General features: G+C 36.2%; 2 protein-coding genes across 2 annotated transcripts; both read left to right on the plus strand.

Annotated features, from left to right (window-relative positions):
• Nucleotides 1–2,873: 2,873 nt before the first annotated feature.
• Nucleotides 2,874–6,143, plus strand: LOC145000498 (uncharacterized). The gene is made up of 9 exons (XM_078959729.1): nt 2,874–3,008; nt 3,475–3,733; nt 3,808–4,012; nt 4,120–4,210; nt 4,287–4,432; nt 4,518–4,761; nt 4,844–4,948; nt 5,035–5,217; nt 5,337–6,143. Exons 2-9 carry the CDS (start codon nt 3,505–3,507, stop codon nt 6,015–6,017), a joined length of 1,884 nt encoding a protein of 627 aa, XP_078815855.1. The 5' UTR covers nt 2,874–3,008; nt 3,475–3,504; the 3' UTR covers nt 6,018–6,143.
• Nucleotides 6,144–6,462: 319 nt separating this feature from the next.
• On the plus strand, nt 6,463–8,637 carry LOC145002444 (syntaxin-132-like). The gene is made up of 11 exons (XM_078961718.1): nt 6,463–6,622; nt 6,875–7,027; nt 7,103–7,151; nt 7,218–7,306; nt 7,398–7,471; nt 7,545–7,648; nt 7,725–7,750; nt 7,833–7,910; nt 8,089–8,169; nt 8,312–8,377; nt 8,464–8,637. Exons 1-11 carry the CDS (start codon nt 6,605–6,607, stop codon nt 8,635–8,637), a joined length of 912 nt encoding a protein of 303 aa, XP_078817844.1. The 5' UTR covers nt 6,463–6,604.
• The last annotated feature ends 11,691 nt before the right edge of the window (nt 8,638–20,328 follow it).

Below are 20,328 nucleotides of genomic sequence, written 5' to 3' on the forward strand. Positions count from 1 at the left end.
TCTCTTGTGAACACTTACAAAGCGGAAAAAAAAAAAAAAAAAAAAAAAAAAAAAAAAAAAAAAAAACTTCCTGCATATTTGATTGATTAATCAAAAAGCTAAACCTATATATCTATTTATACTAAAGATATTAGACTCCTAGTCCAATATCAAAACTTAGAAAAACTATTGTCTATAATCAAAGTTTTTCTAACATAAAACAAACTTTCATTTTAACCGATTAAACCCACAATGACCCCATTACTCGGTTAAGCCACTCGTTCAGAACACTATCGATTCCTCTTTGATTACACCCACTTCTTCCTATTCACATTTAGGACACTCGTTTTTATAGTGACCAAGCTCACCACATTTGTAACATCTAACGTGACTTTTATTCTGGACAAGTTCATTACCATCTCGACTTCTCCCGGATCCCCGACCTCTTCCTCGGTCACGTCCAAAGTCATCCCGATTTGAACGTTCATTGCCACAATGCTTACAAACATGTGATTTTTCCTCACTAGCCAACAACAACCCACCTTGAGTGTCCTCCACTTTCTCGGTTCCTCTTATACGCTCCTCGTATGCCTTCAATCTACCAACCGCTTCATCGAACAACATTGAATCCAACTCGAAACATTGCTCTATTGAAGCCACGATTTGAAGAAACGATTTAGGCATCGAATCTAGTAACCTTTTTACCAAATCACCTTCTTCAAGCTTATATCCAAGACTCCTTGTTTTTGAAGCTAAACCGGATAATTTTGTCACAAAATCATCGACTGTTTCACCCTCCTTCATACACAAACTTTCAAGCTCTCTCTTTAACGTTGCAAGCCGAGCCGTTCTCACCTGATCCACTCCCAAATACCATGTTTTCAGCCCATCCCACACTTTCTTTGGTTTGGTGTAACTCGCCATTTGCAACACCATGTATTCGGGTATCGCTTGAAACAAAAAGGCAAGAGCTTGTTTTGGCTTCTTTTGATCCGATGCTTCACCTAACGTCTTTGGTTCAAGCGTCTCCCATATGTTGTGTGCATCAATAATCGACTTGACTTTGACCGCCCACACCGAATAATTCGTTGGAGTCAAAACCGGAACTTGATACGTCATCGAACCTCTTTCTTTAACCAATGATATCCTTTTCTCCTTAACCTCGAATTCTTTAATCAAGCATGTTCCGAGAACACTCTTCCACCGGACAATAAGACAAGGTCACGATCACCTTTACCGTCTTCTGTCACCTGCAAAACGAACCGAATCAAAGCCACCCGCTTTGACGTCTTCCCGTCCGTTTATTCCACGCCTCAAGTTAGTCTCTCACAAGCCTGATTAAAAGAAACCGGGGTTGCTGGTAATCAACCTCGAATCACACCCTTCAATGAAACTGCTATGATACAAAGTGTAGACTAAAAGTTGATATTAAACCTTGTGCACCAAGGTAAAAGAAAGAAACAAAAAAAAGAAAGAAATAAAGAGTTGATTCTCTTGTGAATACTTACAAAGCACAAAAAAAAAAAAAAAAAAAAAAAATTCCTGCGATATTTTATTGATTAATCAAAAAACTAAAACCTATATATCTATTTATACTAAAGATATTAGACTCGTATTCCAATGCCAAAACTTAGAAAAGCTATTGATATAATCAAAGTTTTCCTAACATAAAACAAACTTTTTTTAACCGATTAATCCAACAAATACTACATAATTGACACTATTAAAGTTCTAAGTGCATATGGTAAAAAAAACTATTAAATGAATTTCTTTTAAACAAAGTCTTTATTTTTTTTTTTATTTTTTTTTTATTATTTTTTTTTTTTAAAAGATTTGCCATGAGGTTTTTTAATGATTTAATGGGTCAATCAAGTATAAATAAAAAAAACCAAATAACATTAAAATGATAAAATATTCACTTGAGTACTGACCTACCAGCAAAACACTTTTGGAGATGTGGATGCCGATATCCCATCTATCAGAGTTCTAATATGATTGTTGTCATTTACTAGTGCAGTCATGGATGTTCGTTTGCTGTGATTCCACGTCATGATACATAATCCTATATTTGCATGGAGATTACCATGGTTCTAAAAAGTGCGTCATGGCGCGCCTCAAGGTGTGCCATGGCGCGATGCGTGGTGTAGCTGTTACGAAAACGTTCAAGGCGGGTTTGTGAAGTGTGACGCCCAAATAACGTGTCAAGGCGCGCCTTAACGCGTTATGATGCGAGTTTTTTTCAAGGCACAAGTTTTTTTATTTTTTTTATTTTTTTATTTTTATCGGGCTATAAATGAGTTTTTGTTAACTTTTTTCTATTAGATATTAATATAACACTTCTAAAAACTTCATATATTTGATAAAATTCAATAATTATATAATTTATATCTTTTAATGTATATAATATAGTCACGTTTTGAAAAACGTCATGGCTCGTTAAGACTTGTCATGACTTAACTTTTACCTTGCCGCCAATCCACGTTTTACGTTATTTAGAACCTTGAAGATTACTGATTAGTTGTGGTGTACGTAAGTTGGTTTGGACATCCTCGTTAGAGGGACAATTCTTTAATTAAACCATAAAAACAAATAATGATACCCATAAATAACAATATCTTAAAAACTATATGAAAATAAAAAAAGATTTTTCATTTGAAGTTCTTTTTTATAAAAAACCCCCCAAGAAAAAAAAAACTTCATATAGACAAATCCATTGTTGATCTCATAATTGTTCTTTAGTATAAACAAAATTCAACAAAAGCATCTAAAATGAATGTCGTTTGAACTTTAAACTTGTAATCATCATCGTGGCACTTAATGTCAATAAGTAGACGTTAAACACCCGGTCAAAGGAACATTAAACAATTTTTAATCCTTAATCCCCACGAATTCATTTCAAAACCCCAATTCACCAAAAACACAAACACACTTCCCTATAAAAACCACTATTCCTCGCCCACATTCTCCAATTCCATCTCCATAAACGCCATTCTCGATACCTTCAAAGCTCCTTCAAGCTCTCATTCTCTGTAACTTTCTCTAATCTTCCTTTCTTTAACTCTCCTTACATACATTTTAAGGGTTTCTTGTTTTACCTTTCTTTGTTTTCCTGTTTCATGAATGTCGTTTTACTTTTGGGATTTTCTGGAGTATTAATCAACCCATTTGTTCAAAATAAGATCTTTCCTGTTTTACGATTGCTATTTTGTATGTTTGTAAAGTAATGATCTTGTTTGATTGGGTCCACAAGATTTCACATATTTTGCGAAGGCATTGTAGCCGTTTAACAAAACATTCAAACGTTTGAAAAATATTTGAAAATGGTATTTTATTTATATTTATTTTAAGGCTAACAGAATATAAAGATTATGATTCTTTCCTTGGATTTTTCTGTATGGTATTTAGCTTTTGAGCTCTTGCTTATTTCTTGTTGATTTCATTCTGGATTTGTTGCTTATAATTTGGTTTTCTGAATATATATTCTTACATTAACAGTTGTAGATTGCTATTGAAGTCAGAAGAAAAATGTCAAAGCTTTCACCTTTTGCTTTGGTGATCCTTGTGATGTGTTCTTGTTTTTCGGCTTCCATGGCTGCTGCTTCAGAAAACATGAAATACAAAGACCCAAAACAACCACTAAACATTCGAATCAAAGACTTGATGAAACGAATGACTTTGGAGGAAAAAATCGGTCAGATGACACAGATTGAAAGATCTGTAGCTTCCGCTGATGTCATGCAGAAATACTTCATCGGTAATCAATCAAAATCCCTACTTTTTCGTTTATTCGATTAAGAATCTCACCTTTATGATCCATGTTGTTTTCAGGGAGTGTGTTGAGCGGCGGAGGGAGTGTTCCGGCGAAAGAGGCGTCGCCGGAGACATGGATTAACATGGTGAACGAATTCCAAAAAGGGTCACTGGCAACTCGTTTAGGGATTCCGATGATCTATGGAATCGATGCTGTTCATGGCAACAACAATGTCTACAATGCAACAATCTTTCCTCATAATGTAGGTCTTGGAGTAACAAGGCAAGTTTCATCTTCCAAGACAAAATTACCCTTTTACCCCTTTTTAACGATTAACAACAATGTTATTCAAGGATAGTTTAGTAATTTCGCATGAAATGATGATACAGGGATCCTGTACTCATCAAGAAAATCGGAGTTGCCACTGCTCTTGAAGTTCGAGCAACTGGAATCAACTATGCATTTGCACCTTGTATCGCGGTAAATGATCAACAAACAACAAATTACTGAAATTTAAACAAATTTAAACGCTTTTTTTTCATGAATCGATCGACAGGTTTGTCGGGATCCGAGATGGGGTAGATGTTTTGAAAGTTACAGTGAAGATCCTGCAATTGTTCGTCAGATGACTGAGCTTATCCCCGGATTACAGGGAGACATTCCGGCTAATGATCGGAAAGGCGTACCTTTTGTTGGTGGACAGTAAGATTCTCACATAAACATCATCGGAATTTGAACATTTGATCATATCGACTTGTTATCTTCATGAATTCATCTTTGATTACAGGAAAAATGTTGCAGCTTGTGCTAAGCACTATGTCGGAGATGGTGGAACAACGAAAGGCATTAACGAGAACAACACAGTCATAAACCGCCATGGATTATTCAGCATTCATATGCCGGCGTATTACGATTCGGTTCTTAAAGGCGTTTCGACCATTATGATTTCTTACTCGAGCGTAAATGGAGTCAGAATGCATGGGGATCATGAACTCGTTACCAATTTCCTCAAGAACACCGTCAAATTCAGAGTAAACCCTAATTTTTCAAAGTAGTTATCGTTCAAATTGAATAACAAAGATCGAATCGTTTGATCATTTCATGATTTTTCAGGGATTTGTGATCTCGGATTGGCAAGGGATTGATAGAATCACAGATCCACCTCATTCTAATTACACTTTTTCGATCTTAAAGAGCGTTGAAGCTGGTCTGGACATGGTTAGTGATTAGTTCTTCATCTTTGAAACAAATTACAGAATTAGTCGAAGATTTGGATTACATTTACACTATTTGATTGATTACAGATCATGGTGCCATATAACTACACAGAATTCATCGATGGTTTGACTTATTTAGTCAAGAACAACTTCATCCCCATGACCCGAATCGATGATGCAGTTAGAAGGATATTACGGGTCAAATTTGTAATGGGTTTGTTTGAAAACCCGTTAGCAGATCTCGCCATGGCCAAATACCTTGGAATTCAGGTATCCCGTTGACTATTGTTTTCAATTTTGACTTTTGGCTTTTTGACTTTTAAATTTTGAAATTTGAAATTTGACTTTTGACCGATCTTTTTGATTTATAAATTGATAAAACACAACAGGAGCATAGAGATTTGGCTAGAGAAGCAGTAAGAAAATCTTTAGTCTTGTTGAAAAATGGGAAATCCGGCGGGTCGCCGCTCCTCCCCCTCCCCAAAAAGTCAACCAAAATACTAGTTTCTGGCAGCCATGCCGACAACATAGGCAACCAATGTGGCGGCTGGACCATCGAGTGGCATGGGCAAAGTGGTAATATCACAATCGGAACCACCATTCTATCCGCAATCAAGAACTCGGTTGACCCACAAACCGAAGTTATCTATCAAGAAAACCCGACTCCCGAATTCATCAAATCAAATAACTTTTCATACGCGATTGTTGTAACGGGTGAATACCCGTATTCCGAGACAGTTGGGGACAGTTTGAATCTAACTATCCCCGAACCGGGCCCCACCATGATTACAAATGTATGTGGGACCCTGAAGTGTGTTGTGGTGCTTATTTCGGGTCGACCCGTTGTGATCGAACCGTATGTTTCTACAATGGATGCTTTGGTGGCGGCTTGGCTTCCCGGGAGCGAGGGACAAGGTGTGGCGGATGTTTTGTTTGGTGATTATGGGTTCACGGGCAAATTGGCCCGAACCTGGTTCAAGACTGTTGATCAACTTCCTATGAATGTGGGTGACCCGCATTATGACCCATTGTATCCGTTTGGATATGGGCTTACAACTGAACCGGTCTAATTAGGTTGTGATTTGAAGAAAATGTAATGTATGTTCGTTTAGGGATTATTATTTCGTATTTGTTTATTTTTATGTCATTATGTGTACTTGGTACAAAAAAGATTACTTAATTTATGGCCTTTTTAACATTGTGTCCAATAATTTTTTAATCATTTATGGTTTTAATTGCAATATCTCTTTAGGAGATGTTTGATAGTTGCTGGTTATTCGATTAGACTAAGTCTTTTTCCTAACTAATAAGAGGATTTTACATGGTATTAAATTAGTCTTTTATGAGACGTAAAAGAAATATATCAAACAGTTACTTAATCTATTAAGCCAAAGTGTTGGATAGACTCATTAAGTCACTAAGTGAAAAACGATACAACAGAAAATTGAGCAAAACTATGCATTCACGATTCTCGCTCTTGTAGTTTCAGCCCCCCACAACACTCTCTCTCCTCATTGATTTGTATCTATCTCTTCTCTTATGCATGTTTCTCTTTTTCATTCTTTAATCACGTAATAAATCCAATCTCAAATTCAAATCCACGATAACGAAACTCATTAAACGAGACCAATTTATTGGAATTATCCTCAAATCCGCCATGAACGACCTCTTATGTGTAAGTTTTTTCATCGTAATGCGAGTTCTTTTTTAAAGGTTTCGATTTTATGTGCATTGTAAATTTCACGTTAATGTTTCAAATCAATCTTTTCTTAATCGGTATCAAATATCGTTATTTACGTAAACCCAATTGATCTGTGAAACGAGGGAAATTAATTTGGGAAAATTACATGTTTTAGTGGTTAGAGAATGTTTAAGTTCGATTTATATCACTTTTTTTTTTTTACCCTTTTGAAATACCGGTTTGTAGAATTCAAAAAGCCCACAAAGATGCAGCTATGGTGGTGGAGATATAGAAACTGGAATTCAATCTGGAGAGTTAAACTTGGATGAATTCTTCAGAAAAGTTCAAGGCATCGAGCATGAATTTGATAAGCTTAATAAACTTTTAAAAAAACTACAGGTGTATATTAATTACTAGATCGGTGTAAATATTTTGCATTGTACGTTAGTAATTTCTTAAAAACAATCAATGCAGGATGCTCATGAAGAATCAAGATCTGTAACCAAGGCTGCAGCCATGAAAGGTAACCTTCAAATATCTTTTTATAGAAGTATTTAACTTTTTTGTTAATATTTCATGAACATGATAGCGATCAAGAAACGAATGGAGAATGATGTTGACGAAGTTGGAAGAATTGCTCGTTTTATTAAATCAAAAATCGAGGAACTTGACAAGGAGGTTAGAGAATGAACTGTTTATACTTTATAATAATATTAATGGTCTTGAATTCATAATTACTAAATCTTTTATTTTATTTTTTTGGAGTAAGAATTTAGCCAACAGACAAAAACCTGGATGCGGACAAGGAACTGGAGTAGATCGATCAAGAACATCAACTACACTGTAATAAATCATGTTACATACTTATATTATTATCTTATACTTTTTACTTTTTGACATCGATCATTTTTTACAGATCCTTGAAAAAGAAATTTAAAGAAAAGGTGACAGGATTTCAGAGTCTAAGAGAAAGCATACATCAAGAGTATCGTGAGGTTGTTGAAAGACGCGTCTTCACAGGTAATTAACTTACCATAAACATGCATGCATGCATATTATCCATTTAAATGTAACTTTTTTCTTTAATTGTTATTAGTAACTGGAACTAGAGCCGATGAAGAGGTGAGGTATCTTTCTTTCTTAAAAACTTATTTTAAAAATGGTAATTTAGGCACGTGTGCTGATTGTTACTTATTTTCACTAGACAATTGATCAACTAATAGAGACAGGAAATAGCGAACAAATTTACCAAAAAGCGATTCAAGAACAAGGACGAGGTCAGGTTAGTTTTCTATTTTTCTTTAGTAATGTTGAGATATACTTTTTAAGTATTTTGATTTTTTTTCTCTGGGGTCGATTGTTTCATCAGTCTTTCACGTATCTTTTTGTGTTCAGTTTTCTATATTATTTTTTTGTTGGGGATCTTTGCGACCATTTTCCCAATAGTTGTGCATCTGCAGGTGATCGATACACTTGCAGAGATTCAAGAACGACATGATGCAGTAATAGAAGTAGAAAGGAAGCTTCTTGATTTGCAACAGGTGTGCATGAAGTTTTGTAGATCAAGAACTCAACTTGAGTTAGTTTTTTAATGAACATGGTGCCATTTATAAGGTCAAGAACAAAAGCATTGATATGTAATTTATTTTAGTATCTTTTTTTTTTTCGATGGTGGGTTTGCAGATCTTTTCAGATTTCGCTATTCTAGTGGATTCACAAGGGGAAATTCTAGACAACATAGAGGCACAGGTAACTCTTATAGTCTTATTCGAACTAAAATAATTTAGTTTTATCTAATTATAATAAAAAGATCCAAAATTTGTTTTCGATGATAGGTGTCGAGTGCGGTAGATCATGTGGAAAGTGGCAATAAAACCCTTGAGAAAGTGAAGAAATTACAGAAGAAGTCAAGAAAATGGATTTGTATTTCTATTATAATTTTGCTTTTAGTTATAGCAATTGCTCTTGTTGTTGTACTTAAAGGAACGAAGTTGCTTGATTCACTATGAAACAATTTTACAATGATTTTTGGAAAAGATCATATAACCTTATTAATTCTTCTACAAAATGAGACCATTTATATAAAATCTTGATCACCTATATATCTTCAACTATTCTCACCCTTTAGAGTTGTTGGGAACATATGAGACCCACAAAGAGATTAAAAAAGCAATGCACGAAAGAGATATTTAAGGGATTGTTTATTTGTGAGTTGTGACTAATGAACATAATGGTGTTGTAAAAAGATAAACTCAAAGCAACAACAATCGAACACCAAGACATAGAGTGGAAATCCAAAGTTGGGAAAACCACATAAACGACACTTCTTATGAAAACTTGAATAAACTTCAATGGAAGGGAGGTACAAGAGCTCTAAATTGTTGTTATGAAGGAGAAGAACGAAGGAATGAATAGAAACGTTGCATATAATGAGCTTTACAAATAGCGAGAAAAAAAAAAAAAAAAGAAGAAGCATATCTTAAATCTAAAACCGAAATGTGTCGGAATGTTTTCCATAACCAGCCTTCTTATCAAAGCATATATAGCCTCCTTATATGTTTTTCCTAAAATTTTTTATCAAGCCCCCATCCACTTATTCTTCTTAGACTTACACAAGTCCTTATTAACTGGTTTTTTTCTATGAGATATTCTAGCCAAAATTAACTACTTTAATTGTGTTTTTGTGATGCCACTATAACATCCCAAAATCACAATAAAATTTTTCATTTTTGGAGAAATCATTGTATTCAAACAAACTCAAGTCATAAAAACCCAAGATCAAATACAAATGTTCCAAAATCAATGTATCATAATATCTCCAAAACCCATCACGGAAGGATGTGTAAGATTACCCCTTTGCTTTCCCCCGATTATCTGAAGTACTTGAAATATAAAACTTAAACTGTAAGTCAAAACTTAGTGACTTACCCTAAAGTAACACACATAACCAATATAAATAACAATATGCATATATGAGCCTTCAGCCTGATTGGACTACTTCGTAGGGCCTACAACCTATCTAGAGCTCTCTGGGTCTTCAGCCTGACTGGACCGTCTTGCTGGCAGTCTATCCGGTTTGCCTCGGGTGTCTTCCACCCAATCGCCACACCATGGCAACCTAAACCATGCCGTGGGGACCGGCCTGGACAACTTAAATCATTAAGTCAATTTTCCCCAACTTTAAGAGCTCCAAATCTCTTATTTGGTCCATTCTAAGGTCCAAATGGATAAAGTTTCCAACTTTATCCCTTTAGACCGTCCAAGAGATAGAGATCTAACTTCTAGGTGAAAATAAGGCAAAAACATAACTTTGCTTAACCCACTGAGCACTTTCTCTTGAAGACTACTAGATCCCTATTTCCAGAAACGTTTCTAGCATCCTTTAACAACATAAAAATCCATATTAGGTCAAAATGAGGGGTTTTGACCCAAAGATCCAAGCATGCCATCAAAACTCACTAATAATTCAGATCCAATGCACCACATACCCTAAATAACATGGGAATTCATAAAGTTGTAAACTTTATGAGATCTAACCATCCAATAATCAAGAATATAAAGATTTAGGGACAAAATAGCTAGATCTACACATGTAAAGCATAAAGATTAGATCTTGAGGACTTACAAGAGTCCAAATATGTGCTTAAAGTAGATAGGGAGATTTGCTCACTGAAACCGATCTCAAAGATGTCTCCATCTTCCTCAAAATACCACCAAAACACACATTAGAGCTCAAAAATTAGAAATAGAGGCTAGGGTTAGGGTTTCTGAACTTAAAAGAGTGATGGAGGCTGGTAATAAACTCTAGGAAGGACTTAGAGGGGTTTAAATATGAAAGGAACCCTATGAGAATCATGGGCTCGATCCAGAACAACTGCCACATCGTGGAAACCCTTGACCACGTCAGGACAGTCCAATAAATCTCGTGTATTTTTATTCGATGCCATGTCGTGGGTATCCTTGCACAACGTCGTAATGCAGAGTTTTCCCAAAACTCTACATTTGGTCATTGATAACTATCAGGCTAAACCAGTCTGGAACACGAGTGTTAAAATTCTCCCCCACTTATATTTGATTTCGTCCTCGAAATCGCTTCCTACTACACCCCATGTTATTCAGTTCCAAAATCCCAATCTGAAGTAAGAAGTCGACTCAGACAGGCGAATGCCTTCCCATACTTTAATTAAAACCCAATCTTAGTAAGAATCTCATACCTTGACTAATCATGAATCCTTGACCCACTAACTTTAACCAATGAAGAATAACCATCACTACCATGTCTGAAATCTAGAAATACAATAACCTATTCGGCTCCCAAACAGGAAAAACCATCCCGAAACACAGTCAATATGACTTCACTTTACAACCCAAACCATACGAAACCCTTCCGACCCCGAATTATCTTGTTGATACCACTAGAAAACAGAATCTATGACTATCCAATGTTGTTGAATCCTCCACTTGAAAACAAACCGTTACAGTGGAACACAAACAACGTCAACATATTCCACAAACTCTCTTAATAGCTCAAGTGCACCTCCACCTAATGTAATGCCCACCGATTAAGGCTAGTTAATTTGAACTTTCCAAGATAAATAGATTTGCTAACGAATTACCAACGGACTTTGGTCCAACAATCAAAATGGCAACTACTTTGAAAACAGTTGTTAGAATAGCTAAGAATGTAGAGACCCAAATAAGAGAAAAGGGTCTAGAAAAATATGAAGGGGGAAAAAAAGAGGAAGATTGAGGCATCCTCAAGATCTGATAAGAAAGGAAGATTCATGAAGTCTAACCTGGACGACCAAAAGTATGGAGGTACTGGTGGAACCAAGTGGTGTGAGAAGTTCAAGAAGAAGCACTTCGGAAGACACGATGGAGAAGTAACTTGCTATAAGTGTGGTAGGACCGGTCACTATTCTAGAGATTGTACATTCGACAATAGGAAGTGTTACAAATTTGGAGATGGTGGGCATATTTCGAAGAACTACCCAAAGAAGATTGAAGCTGTAAGGAAAAATGCGCCGTCAAAGCCAAACGCAAGAGCATTCCAGACGATCCTTGATGAAGCAGGTGACAATGCAAGAGATCGAGATCGAGGATCTATATATCCTAAGATCACGATATGAAGTAGCCATATAAATAGAATCATGTGGTGTAGCCTATTATAAGAGGCCTAGTGTAGGGTGAACTTGAACATCCATGTAATCATTTCAAGAAATAATATAAACCTTAGTTATGTTATTCAATTTATTAAATAACAATGTGAAATACGTGTATTGTGACTTGGAGAATTGCGAGAAAATACTTGGAATGAGTATGAGTAGGTGTGAATGGTAGTAGATGCCTATACTACCGGAAGCACATAACTTACACTTGGATCGGAGAAAGTCACAAGGTTACCATGAAGCTAGTAATTGATTCCATTTTGTTCAAGTATGTCGTTACCATCGTTTCGGTGATGACTAAGAAGATGATTGTTATTCCGACCCTAGTGGTCATATCAAATCAAGTCCGACTAAGACAAGTATGTTACGTGGTTCAGAAAACCAAGATCGATGTAGCATCTAACTTAAGCTAGGAGATTGAAGTGAAAGGAAATCGAAGCGATCAATAGAAGTATCGCGATCCTTGTAAGAGATTGTAGCTAGAAGTACTACTTACTAGAATGTGATTATATCACATTAGATCATGAAGGAAGGTATCTTTCATTCTGGAATTTGACTCTAAAAGACATTAGTCTAAGTGTTGCATCATCTGATGAGAGGTCATTAGAACATAACCCATCGGTCTGTTACAAAAAGCGAAGGAAAGAAATTATCTTAAGTATTTTAAGAAGAAGAAGGAGTCTCCAATAAGGATTTATTTTGTAACTCGAAAGTTACAATTGAAAGTCCAACGTGAGATAGAGAGCGGGTGCAAGATTGAGCACCACCTACAGTCAAGAAGTCCAAGAGTTAGATACTCATTCGAAGGAACATAGAAGTTATGGTTATTACCTAGGATGAAGAGATAATGTATGGATCCATTATACAAACCCCATTTCGTTGATGATTCCTGGACTTAATCATCCTAAGGGGGAGACAATTGTAACGCCTGCAGATTCGGGCTAGTCAATTTGGAGACAATAAGCGTCAAAAAAATGACTTTTTGATATTGGATTATTTAGAATAAATAATCCTAAGTAATCTTTAGTATATGTTACAAGGGTTCCGTACATATAAAGAACGCTGAAATCCGAGTTATAACGAAGAAGTTATGACCTGTCGAAGTTTTGCGACAAAACCGACACGACACCAGGAATCGTAAATAGTGAGTTTATTAAAGTACTTTTTAGCCTTAGTGATCTAAAATAAATTTGTAGAATATGTTTCCACTTACGCATGGATATAAATAACTTCAAAGACGGAGCTCGTATGCAAAAGGCGTGACCTTTCAAAGATGTAGTTGTTTAAGAGCATGACACATGGCAGAAACCTTAATCTGTCAGGGATCACGATGAGAGCATGTTTTCTCACGCGCGAGGAGTCAAATGGACACTTTTCAAGGCTAGAATGCAGATGGAAAGTGTACAAAGTGATATGTTTAGGGCTCACAACGTGAGAAGTCATCCGAACACCTTTCGAAGCTAGAAACACATATGACAAGTCTACAAGATAATACAACCATGTCTCTCGACGTGAGCATTGATTCTCACAATGTGAGAGGGCCCAAAACAGCCTATAAATAGCAAGTCCGACCCATTCTATCATTACACCAAATTTCTTCTCTCTCGCTTTCTCTTGTTTGTAGAAGGCGTTCCTTGTCCCAAGCCCGATGATCACGAACCGCTGATTGTTTCTAGTTAGATTCTATCAAATCATGCTACTAAGGTGAGTTCATAGTTACTTTCATCTTACACATAGATATGAAGTATCTATTATAAGTTACACGCTATGTGTGTATATTATCTATGTTCCTGATATCTATGCTAGATGAATGATTTATACATGTTTATATGATTTAAATTGTATACGTATTTTTATACTTATAAATATATATTGGGTAGTGACGAGTGATGAGAGATAGGTGATGATAATTAGGTGATGAGAGATAGGTGATGATAGAAATGTGATGACTATTAGGTGATGATAGATATGTGAAGATAAATAAGTGATGTGAGATAAGAAGGGATACCATAACCTTGACATGCAATGTGGAGATGTAGTCATCTAATAGAGTATAGAGGGCGACCATAGACTATTCTAGACAGTCATGTGGAAACACCAGCAAGTTCATAACCTGCAGGTGATGAATTACGAGTTCAGGCGATGTTGTAACTACATATTCATGCGATGATACTCTAATCCTTACTAGATACGTATTGAGGGAGTAACCCCCGAATCATTATTGTCTATGCGTTGTAGGCGATGGTCCTTAGGAAAAGTACTTAGGAACAAATACATAAGAAAATGCGATGTAAGGAGATGAGAGGTAAATACGATGTAGGAGATGACCCTTAGGATGAGTCTTTAGGGAAGTTTAAATGAAGAAAATAGGGATAGGTAATCGGGTTGATTTTTTGATGATTAAATATAATAATTATATTATTGTGGGTTGACCCTATGTACTCACCACGTTTCCCAACCGGACCCACTCAGTTTATTTGTATCACAAGTATCGATACGAAACTACATTACAATGAGAGATTAAAAGAGATTTAAATCACTAGTGTAAATGAATGTAAGGTCTGTTTATGCTTATGTTTCTGTATTGACGATGACATCCTAAAGTTTTCATATATACAAAATACATTTCTTCAGAAATGCTTTAATAATATATTTATCATATTTTATGGGAACAAATTCCGCAATATTATTCTTTAAAATGAATACTCTGATTTTCAAATAAGTATAAATAATTTTTCTAAAATGACCGTGAATTTGGAGATGTCACAGTTGGTATCAGAGTATTTGTTTAAACGAACTAGGAATAAAGATTTTTTTTCTAGACTTAAACTTAGAAAGCTAAACGATGATCATGAGGAGCGTGTCTATTACATTTTAGGTAGTACACATAAATTGAAACAAGCACTAGCTTACTTTAGGATTAGATGCCTAAATTTCTTTTATGTGCTAAATGATTTATGTTATTGCCTTATATGCTTTATGATGTTTGACGACGCACAGTTTATATGACTAAGTCCAGTCCGATGTCATTGGCCACGTACCAATAACATCAGACTGGGGGGACTTGATGATATATGCTCCATTAGCATGGCCTAAACTACTCTAGCATGCCAGCATAGCCTGGCGCGCTCTTGCCAACCCTGCCTTATGTTCCATTTCCAGCCTTGTTGGGGACTCCCTTGCCAGCCTTGGTGGAGACTCTCCTGCTGACCCAGCATGGCACTCCCTTGCCTGGCACCCCCTTGCCGGCCTTTCCTGGTGTGCGCCCGTCAGCCCCGCCCGGTGCATCTGGGCGGCCTTGCCCAGCTCCTTGCTAGCTGGGCCTGAATTGAGGTGGCCCAAGGCCTGGCCTAATCCCCCTTGACCTAGTTGTCCACTATAAATAGAATAGTGCCTCCTCCATGAAGGGGGACCTTTCCCTTGGACTCTTCCCTATGGTTCAACCGCCACACTATACTCCAGTCGGGTGGCTCAGCCGCCACCCGCCACCATAAACCACCATACACCACCACCAACACCAAGATGGTTCTCTCCAGATATGGAGGACCATCTCAGATCTACTAGCTGATCTAACTTAATCGTCAGAGTCCGCTCCCAGGGCACAGTCCCTGGGGCGGCTGTAACGGCCTTGTCTGTTGTGACCTCGTAGATCTGTCTCCGGCGTAGAAGCACATCCTCAGGTGGTCAGAGCCGATGTCGCATCATTTGGCGCCATCCCGAATTCGAGAAAGTGGAAAAATCCTCAATTGGTTTCAAGCTCATTTTTCTCTCAGATATGTTTAGATCTATTATTCTTGACATCAGGTTTTCCTCAGATCTGTTCATTTCTAGCACCATTTGGTTTAGATCCCTTTGGCTTTTGCCAAGATCTATTAAAATTGATTTTGTTCTGGATAAGATCTTTTTAGATCTGTTTAACCATCATTCAGATCTTTTGACCTGCTTACTTTTTTGTTCAAATCTCTTGATCTGTTGAGTTTTTCTCGCTCAGATCTTACGGTCTACTTCATTTTCAATTCAGATATCTAGATCTGATTTTGCTTTTAAGTTTATACCTCAATATTTGTTTAGTTTTTAGCTCATATGAGCATTCACGAAGCTTGCAAAGACATTTCAAATCAACTTCATCTTTCTTTTCAGTGACCCATTCAACAAGTTGGGGAGAAAAGAAAGTTTTACAAGTTTATCCTTATATCAAAGTTTATATTACTAGAAAATCATTTTTAGTCAAGATTTTCTATGTATAACCTTACTCCCTATAACAATTGTTTGTAAACAAAGCTAGGATGTTTGTTCATTTAAAAAAATCAAGTTTTTTACCCTACCTTTGTTCGTGTTCTTGGTTTTCTCTTTACAAGTTTAGAAAAACAAAATGAAAATTTCTTCAAATCTGTTTCTTTGTTTATGTTCTTATGGCTTTTTGAAGAATCTAAAAAGAAAAGGAAGTCTTATGAGAAGCATACTTCATCAGATCTGTTTTTTTTTTATTTTTTTTAATTTTATATATATATATATATATATATATATATATATATATATATATATATATATATATATATAGGGTTTGTTCAGAAAGTTTGAGAAGAAGAGATGTTTTTACCCCATTTTTAGTTTATATGTTACAAAAAAACGATTTTTGTTTAGATTTTCTGTATAGAACTTCAACCTCTGAAACATTTATTTGTAACTACAGCTGTGTAGTTTGTATATTTTACAAAACTCTTCAGGAAAAAAAATAGAAGGGAGGAGAAGTTTTGATGGGTCTTAACCCACTTTCAGTCAATGTATTTCTCATAAAATCTCATTTATTTTATGATATTATCTATAAGTTTCCTCAAGTTGTTTAGAAACTTGAAGGAAGAAATAAGACTCTATAAAATTTTTACCTTCCTTAACTTTTAGAAAACCTATTTCTATCTTAAATCTGTTATCTCATTCTCTTTGATAACTTAGAAGAAAGTTGGGAAGAAAACAAATGTTTTTGGATTTTATCTTACTTCAGTTTATTTAAATGATTTATTCAGCAAAATAAAAATGAAAAATATTTGATGAATTTTTACCTCATTTTAATTTCACATCACCAAAAAAATCTATTTAGCAGATTTTCATGCACAAAACATTTGCTTGTAAGCTCAACTGTAATGTGTGTAGATCCCAACCATTCCAACTTACTGCTAATATTTACAGTTCATTATGTCAAAAGAATATATATATATATACACACACACACACACACACACACACACAATGGGTATTACACGTGAAGAGCACCAGCCAAAAAGAAAATATATCTTTGATTTCATCTAACAAAAAAACAGGGGGGGGGGGGGAGATAAAAACTGTCTACAAGATGCGATACACAAGAAAAAGATGCATACAAAAATCAACTGTATAAAGGAAAAATATCTTTACATTTCATGTTTACAAGATATTCCAACAAACGTATTTGCTAACTTGCTGTCACCTCAAGCTAACAAACAAAAAAGGGGATAGTATATACAGTGTATATAGTATACATACAAGACAAAAACCACAACAGTCCATAATATTCAAGAGGAAAAAACACACCAATACATCCACATGGGACCTACCCGTTCCATCGACTTTTGAGAGCTATTAACAAAAGAAGAAAAAAAAGAAAGGAATGGGTGTACACGGTACACACTACGAACCAAAGGACAAAGCATTTGTAGGTGGGACCCGCCTGGTCCAATTCTCGACATACACAAAGTCAAATACAGCCGACCCCACTTGGATCTCCTCCTCCACTTCCCGCTCATTGATCGCTGGTAAAGAAACCAAAGCAACAGATTGAACGCAAACCACCTTCAACACCGGTCACCGGGGAAATGTGCTCCAACCAAACAACAGTGATATACAGGACCACTTGTTGGCCACAACAGTTTCAACTCATAGCCATCTTCCTCGTCACCTGCAGCCAAGCAGCAACGGTGACAAAGTGCACCCCCGATCTCTTTGTACAATTGACAAGTAACAACCAAATTAACCCTATCGGGAATCGCTAGACCTTCAGCCGACCATCAGCAAGCATACGACTGTAACACCCATAGATCCGGGCTATTTAATTTATAGACTATAAGCATTAAAAATGACTTTTTGATGGAAGATTATTTATAAGGGGTAATCTTAACTAAGTTTTAGTATATGTTACAAGGATTCCGTACATATAAAGAACACCAAAATCCAAGTTATAACGAAGAAGTTATGACCTGTCGAAGTTTCGCGACAAAACCAGCACAACACAACGCGATGTAAATAGTGAATTTATGTTAGAGCGATATTTGGCCTTAGCGATCTAAATGAAAGTGGTAGAATACGTTAAACTGAGAGCGTGCATAAAAAGAACGTCTAAATCTGACATCGTATGAGGAAGTTATGATTTTTCGAAGTTTCAGCATTAGCAGTATGCAACCCGAAACTTGAGACTGAGGTCGAGTGATATTTAGCCAAAAGCTTCTAAATGAGAATTGAATATCTCATCAATAGTAGTCCAACAATAAAAAGACAGACGAAAACGGAGTTTAGATGAAGGAGTTATGAATTTCGAATGGAGTTTTCCTCTCCCGGCCTACTAAAAATCATATATTAATAATATATTAAAATTGAAATCAAAATTAGCCGACAAAGTCTAAATGAAAGTTGTATATCTTGTTTTTACCTACGCGTGGATATAAAGAACATCGAAAATGGAGTTCGTATGCGGAAGTTATAAATTTCTGAAGTTCGGGGCGTGAAACCCCAAAACTGTCAGAGTTCACAATGTGAACTCAGTATTTATGACTTCTAGAGCCTGGCAGATGCAACTTGCGATGACGCATGCAGTGACGACTGAACTCACGACGTGAATATTTGAGATTCACGACGTGAATCCATAAAATCAGCCCTATAAATAGAATTCAAGGGGCAGCCGAGTTTGGTTGTTCAATCTCTTCTCTCCCACTCCCGATACTCTCTCTAAGCCCTATTTTGACCCCCGAAGCCCCTGTATCATCCCAAGACATGAAGCAAGTACCCAAGCTCGAAGATCCTAAGAAGAAAAGAGTTTCCGAGCCGAAGCTCTGCCTGCGAGAAGCCCGGTGTGTGAAGATCTTCTAGTTTCACCGAAGAAGTACTACTCTTAGACCCGTAGTGTTGTCCGATCATCTTCTGATCAAGTGAGTGTATAGTCCCTTTCATAAACACGATTTTAATACAAGTATTGTTTGAAGGTATTAAGTATATGTTTGGTGTGAGTGTGTAGTTACTTTCTTCTAACACATAGATATGAAGTATATGCTATGAAATACGTGTTATGTGTTTATATATTGTTTGTTTATTTGAGATGGATATTGGATGAATGTTTTATACATGTTTGTATATGTTTTAAACTATATATGTAATTTATATCTACAAATATGTTGGGTAGAACATGGGTAGATGAAATTGTTGGTGTGTGATGAAATAAGGTGATAAGAGATAGGTGAGGATATAATGGTGATGACAATTAGGTGATGATAGATAGGTATTGAATTACGAGTCCTGGCGATGTTTTGGCTGTGTATTCATGTGATGATAGTCTAACCCTTATTATGAATTACGAGTCCAGGCGATGTTGTGGTTGCGTATTCATGCGATGATAGTCTAACCCTTATTATGATTTACGAGTCCAGGCGATGTTGTGGCTGCGTAATCATGCGATGATACCCTAACCCTTATTAGACACATATTGAGGGACTGATCCCCGAATTAGTATTGTCTTTGTGATGTAGGCGATGATCCTTAGGAAAAGTTCTTAGGAACAAACATATAAGGAAATGAGATGTAAGGAGATGAGAGGTAAATATGATATAGGAGATGACCCTTAGGATAATATCTTTAGGGAAGATTAAATGAAGATAATGGGGATGGGTAATTGGGTTGATTGTTTGATGATTAAATATAATAATTATATTATTGTGGGTTGAAAACCCTATATGCTCACCAGGCTCCCAAGCTTGACCCACTTAGTTTTCTTTGCATTACAGGTAATGGCACAAGGGTATAAGTTGGTGGACTTGACGAGAGATTTTGGATTATAGATCAGTAGTTATAAATAACTGTTGTAAGGTCTATTTTATATTGTTTATGCTTTTGGTATGTATCGGAACATGACATCCCGAGATTTTGTAATTTAATGAAAATACATTTCTTTAAGAAATGCTTTGATAAATTTTATTTTATCATATTTTATTTTGGGAACAAATTCCGCAACTCTTTTAATCAAATGATTACTCTGATTTTATAGAACAAAGTATAAACAAATCGGCCTTTTCTGGCCGTGAAATTGGGGATGTTAACCAAGCAGCAACGACGGCAAAGTGTAGCCCCGATCTCTTTGTACAATTCGCAAGTAACCAATAAATCAACCCTATTGGGAATCGCTGGACCTTCAGACGGCCATCAACAAGCATACAACCTCTAACCAACAACAACACCAATCATCGACAATCGTCATCGCTGGTCGACCCCGACCTGGAAATGCCTCCGGCGGGA

Source organism: Lactuca saligna, chromosome 6 (genome assembly GCF_052625555.1).
Source record: "Lactuca saligna cultivar CGN05327 chromosome 6, ASM5262555v1, whole genome shotgun sequence".
NCBI lineage: Eukaryota > Viridiplantae > Streptophyta > Magnoliopsida > Asterales > Asteraceae > Lactuca > Lactuca saligna.

What these genes read in the sequence shown, in the direction of transcription:
- LOC145000498 (XM_078959729.1), top strand. Translation starts at nt 3,505, where the DNA reads ATGTCAAAGCTTTCACCTTTTGCTTTGGTGATCCTTGTGATGTGTTCT. An exon ending in GTACCTTTTGTTGGTGGACA is followed by an intron (nt 4,433 to 4,517) that starts GTAAGATTCTCA and finishes CTTTGATTACAG; the next exon opens with GAAAAATGTTGCAGCTTGTG. An exon ending in CCAAATACCTTGGAATTCAG is followed by an intron (nt 5,218 to 5,336) that starts GTATCCCGTTGA and finishes AAAACACAACAG; the next exon opens with GAGCATAGAGATTTGGCTAG.
- LOC145002444 (XM_078961718.1), top strand. An exon ending in CAAGGCTGCAGCCATGAAAG is followed by an intron (nt 7,152 to 7,217) that starts GTAACCTTCAAA and finishes TGAACATGATAG; the next exon opens with CGATCAAGAAACGAATGGAG. An exon ending in AAGAACAAGGACGAGGTCAG is followed by an intron (nt 7,911 to 8,088) that starts GTTAGTTTTCTA and finishes GTGCATCTGCAG; the next exon opens with GTGATCGATACACTTGCAGA.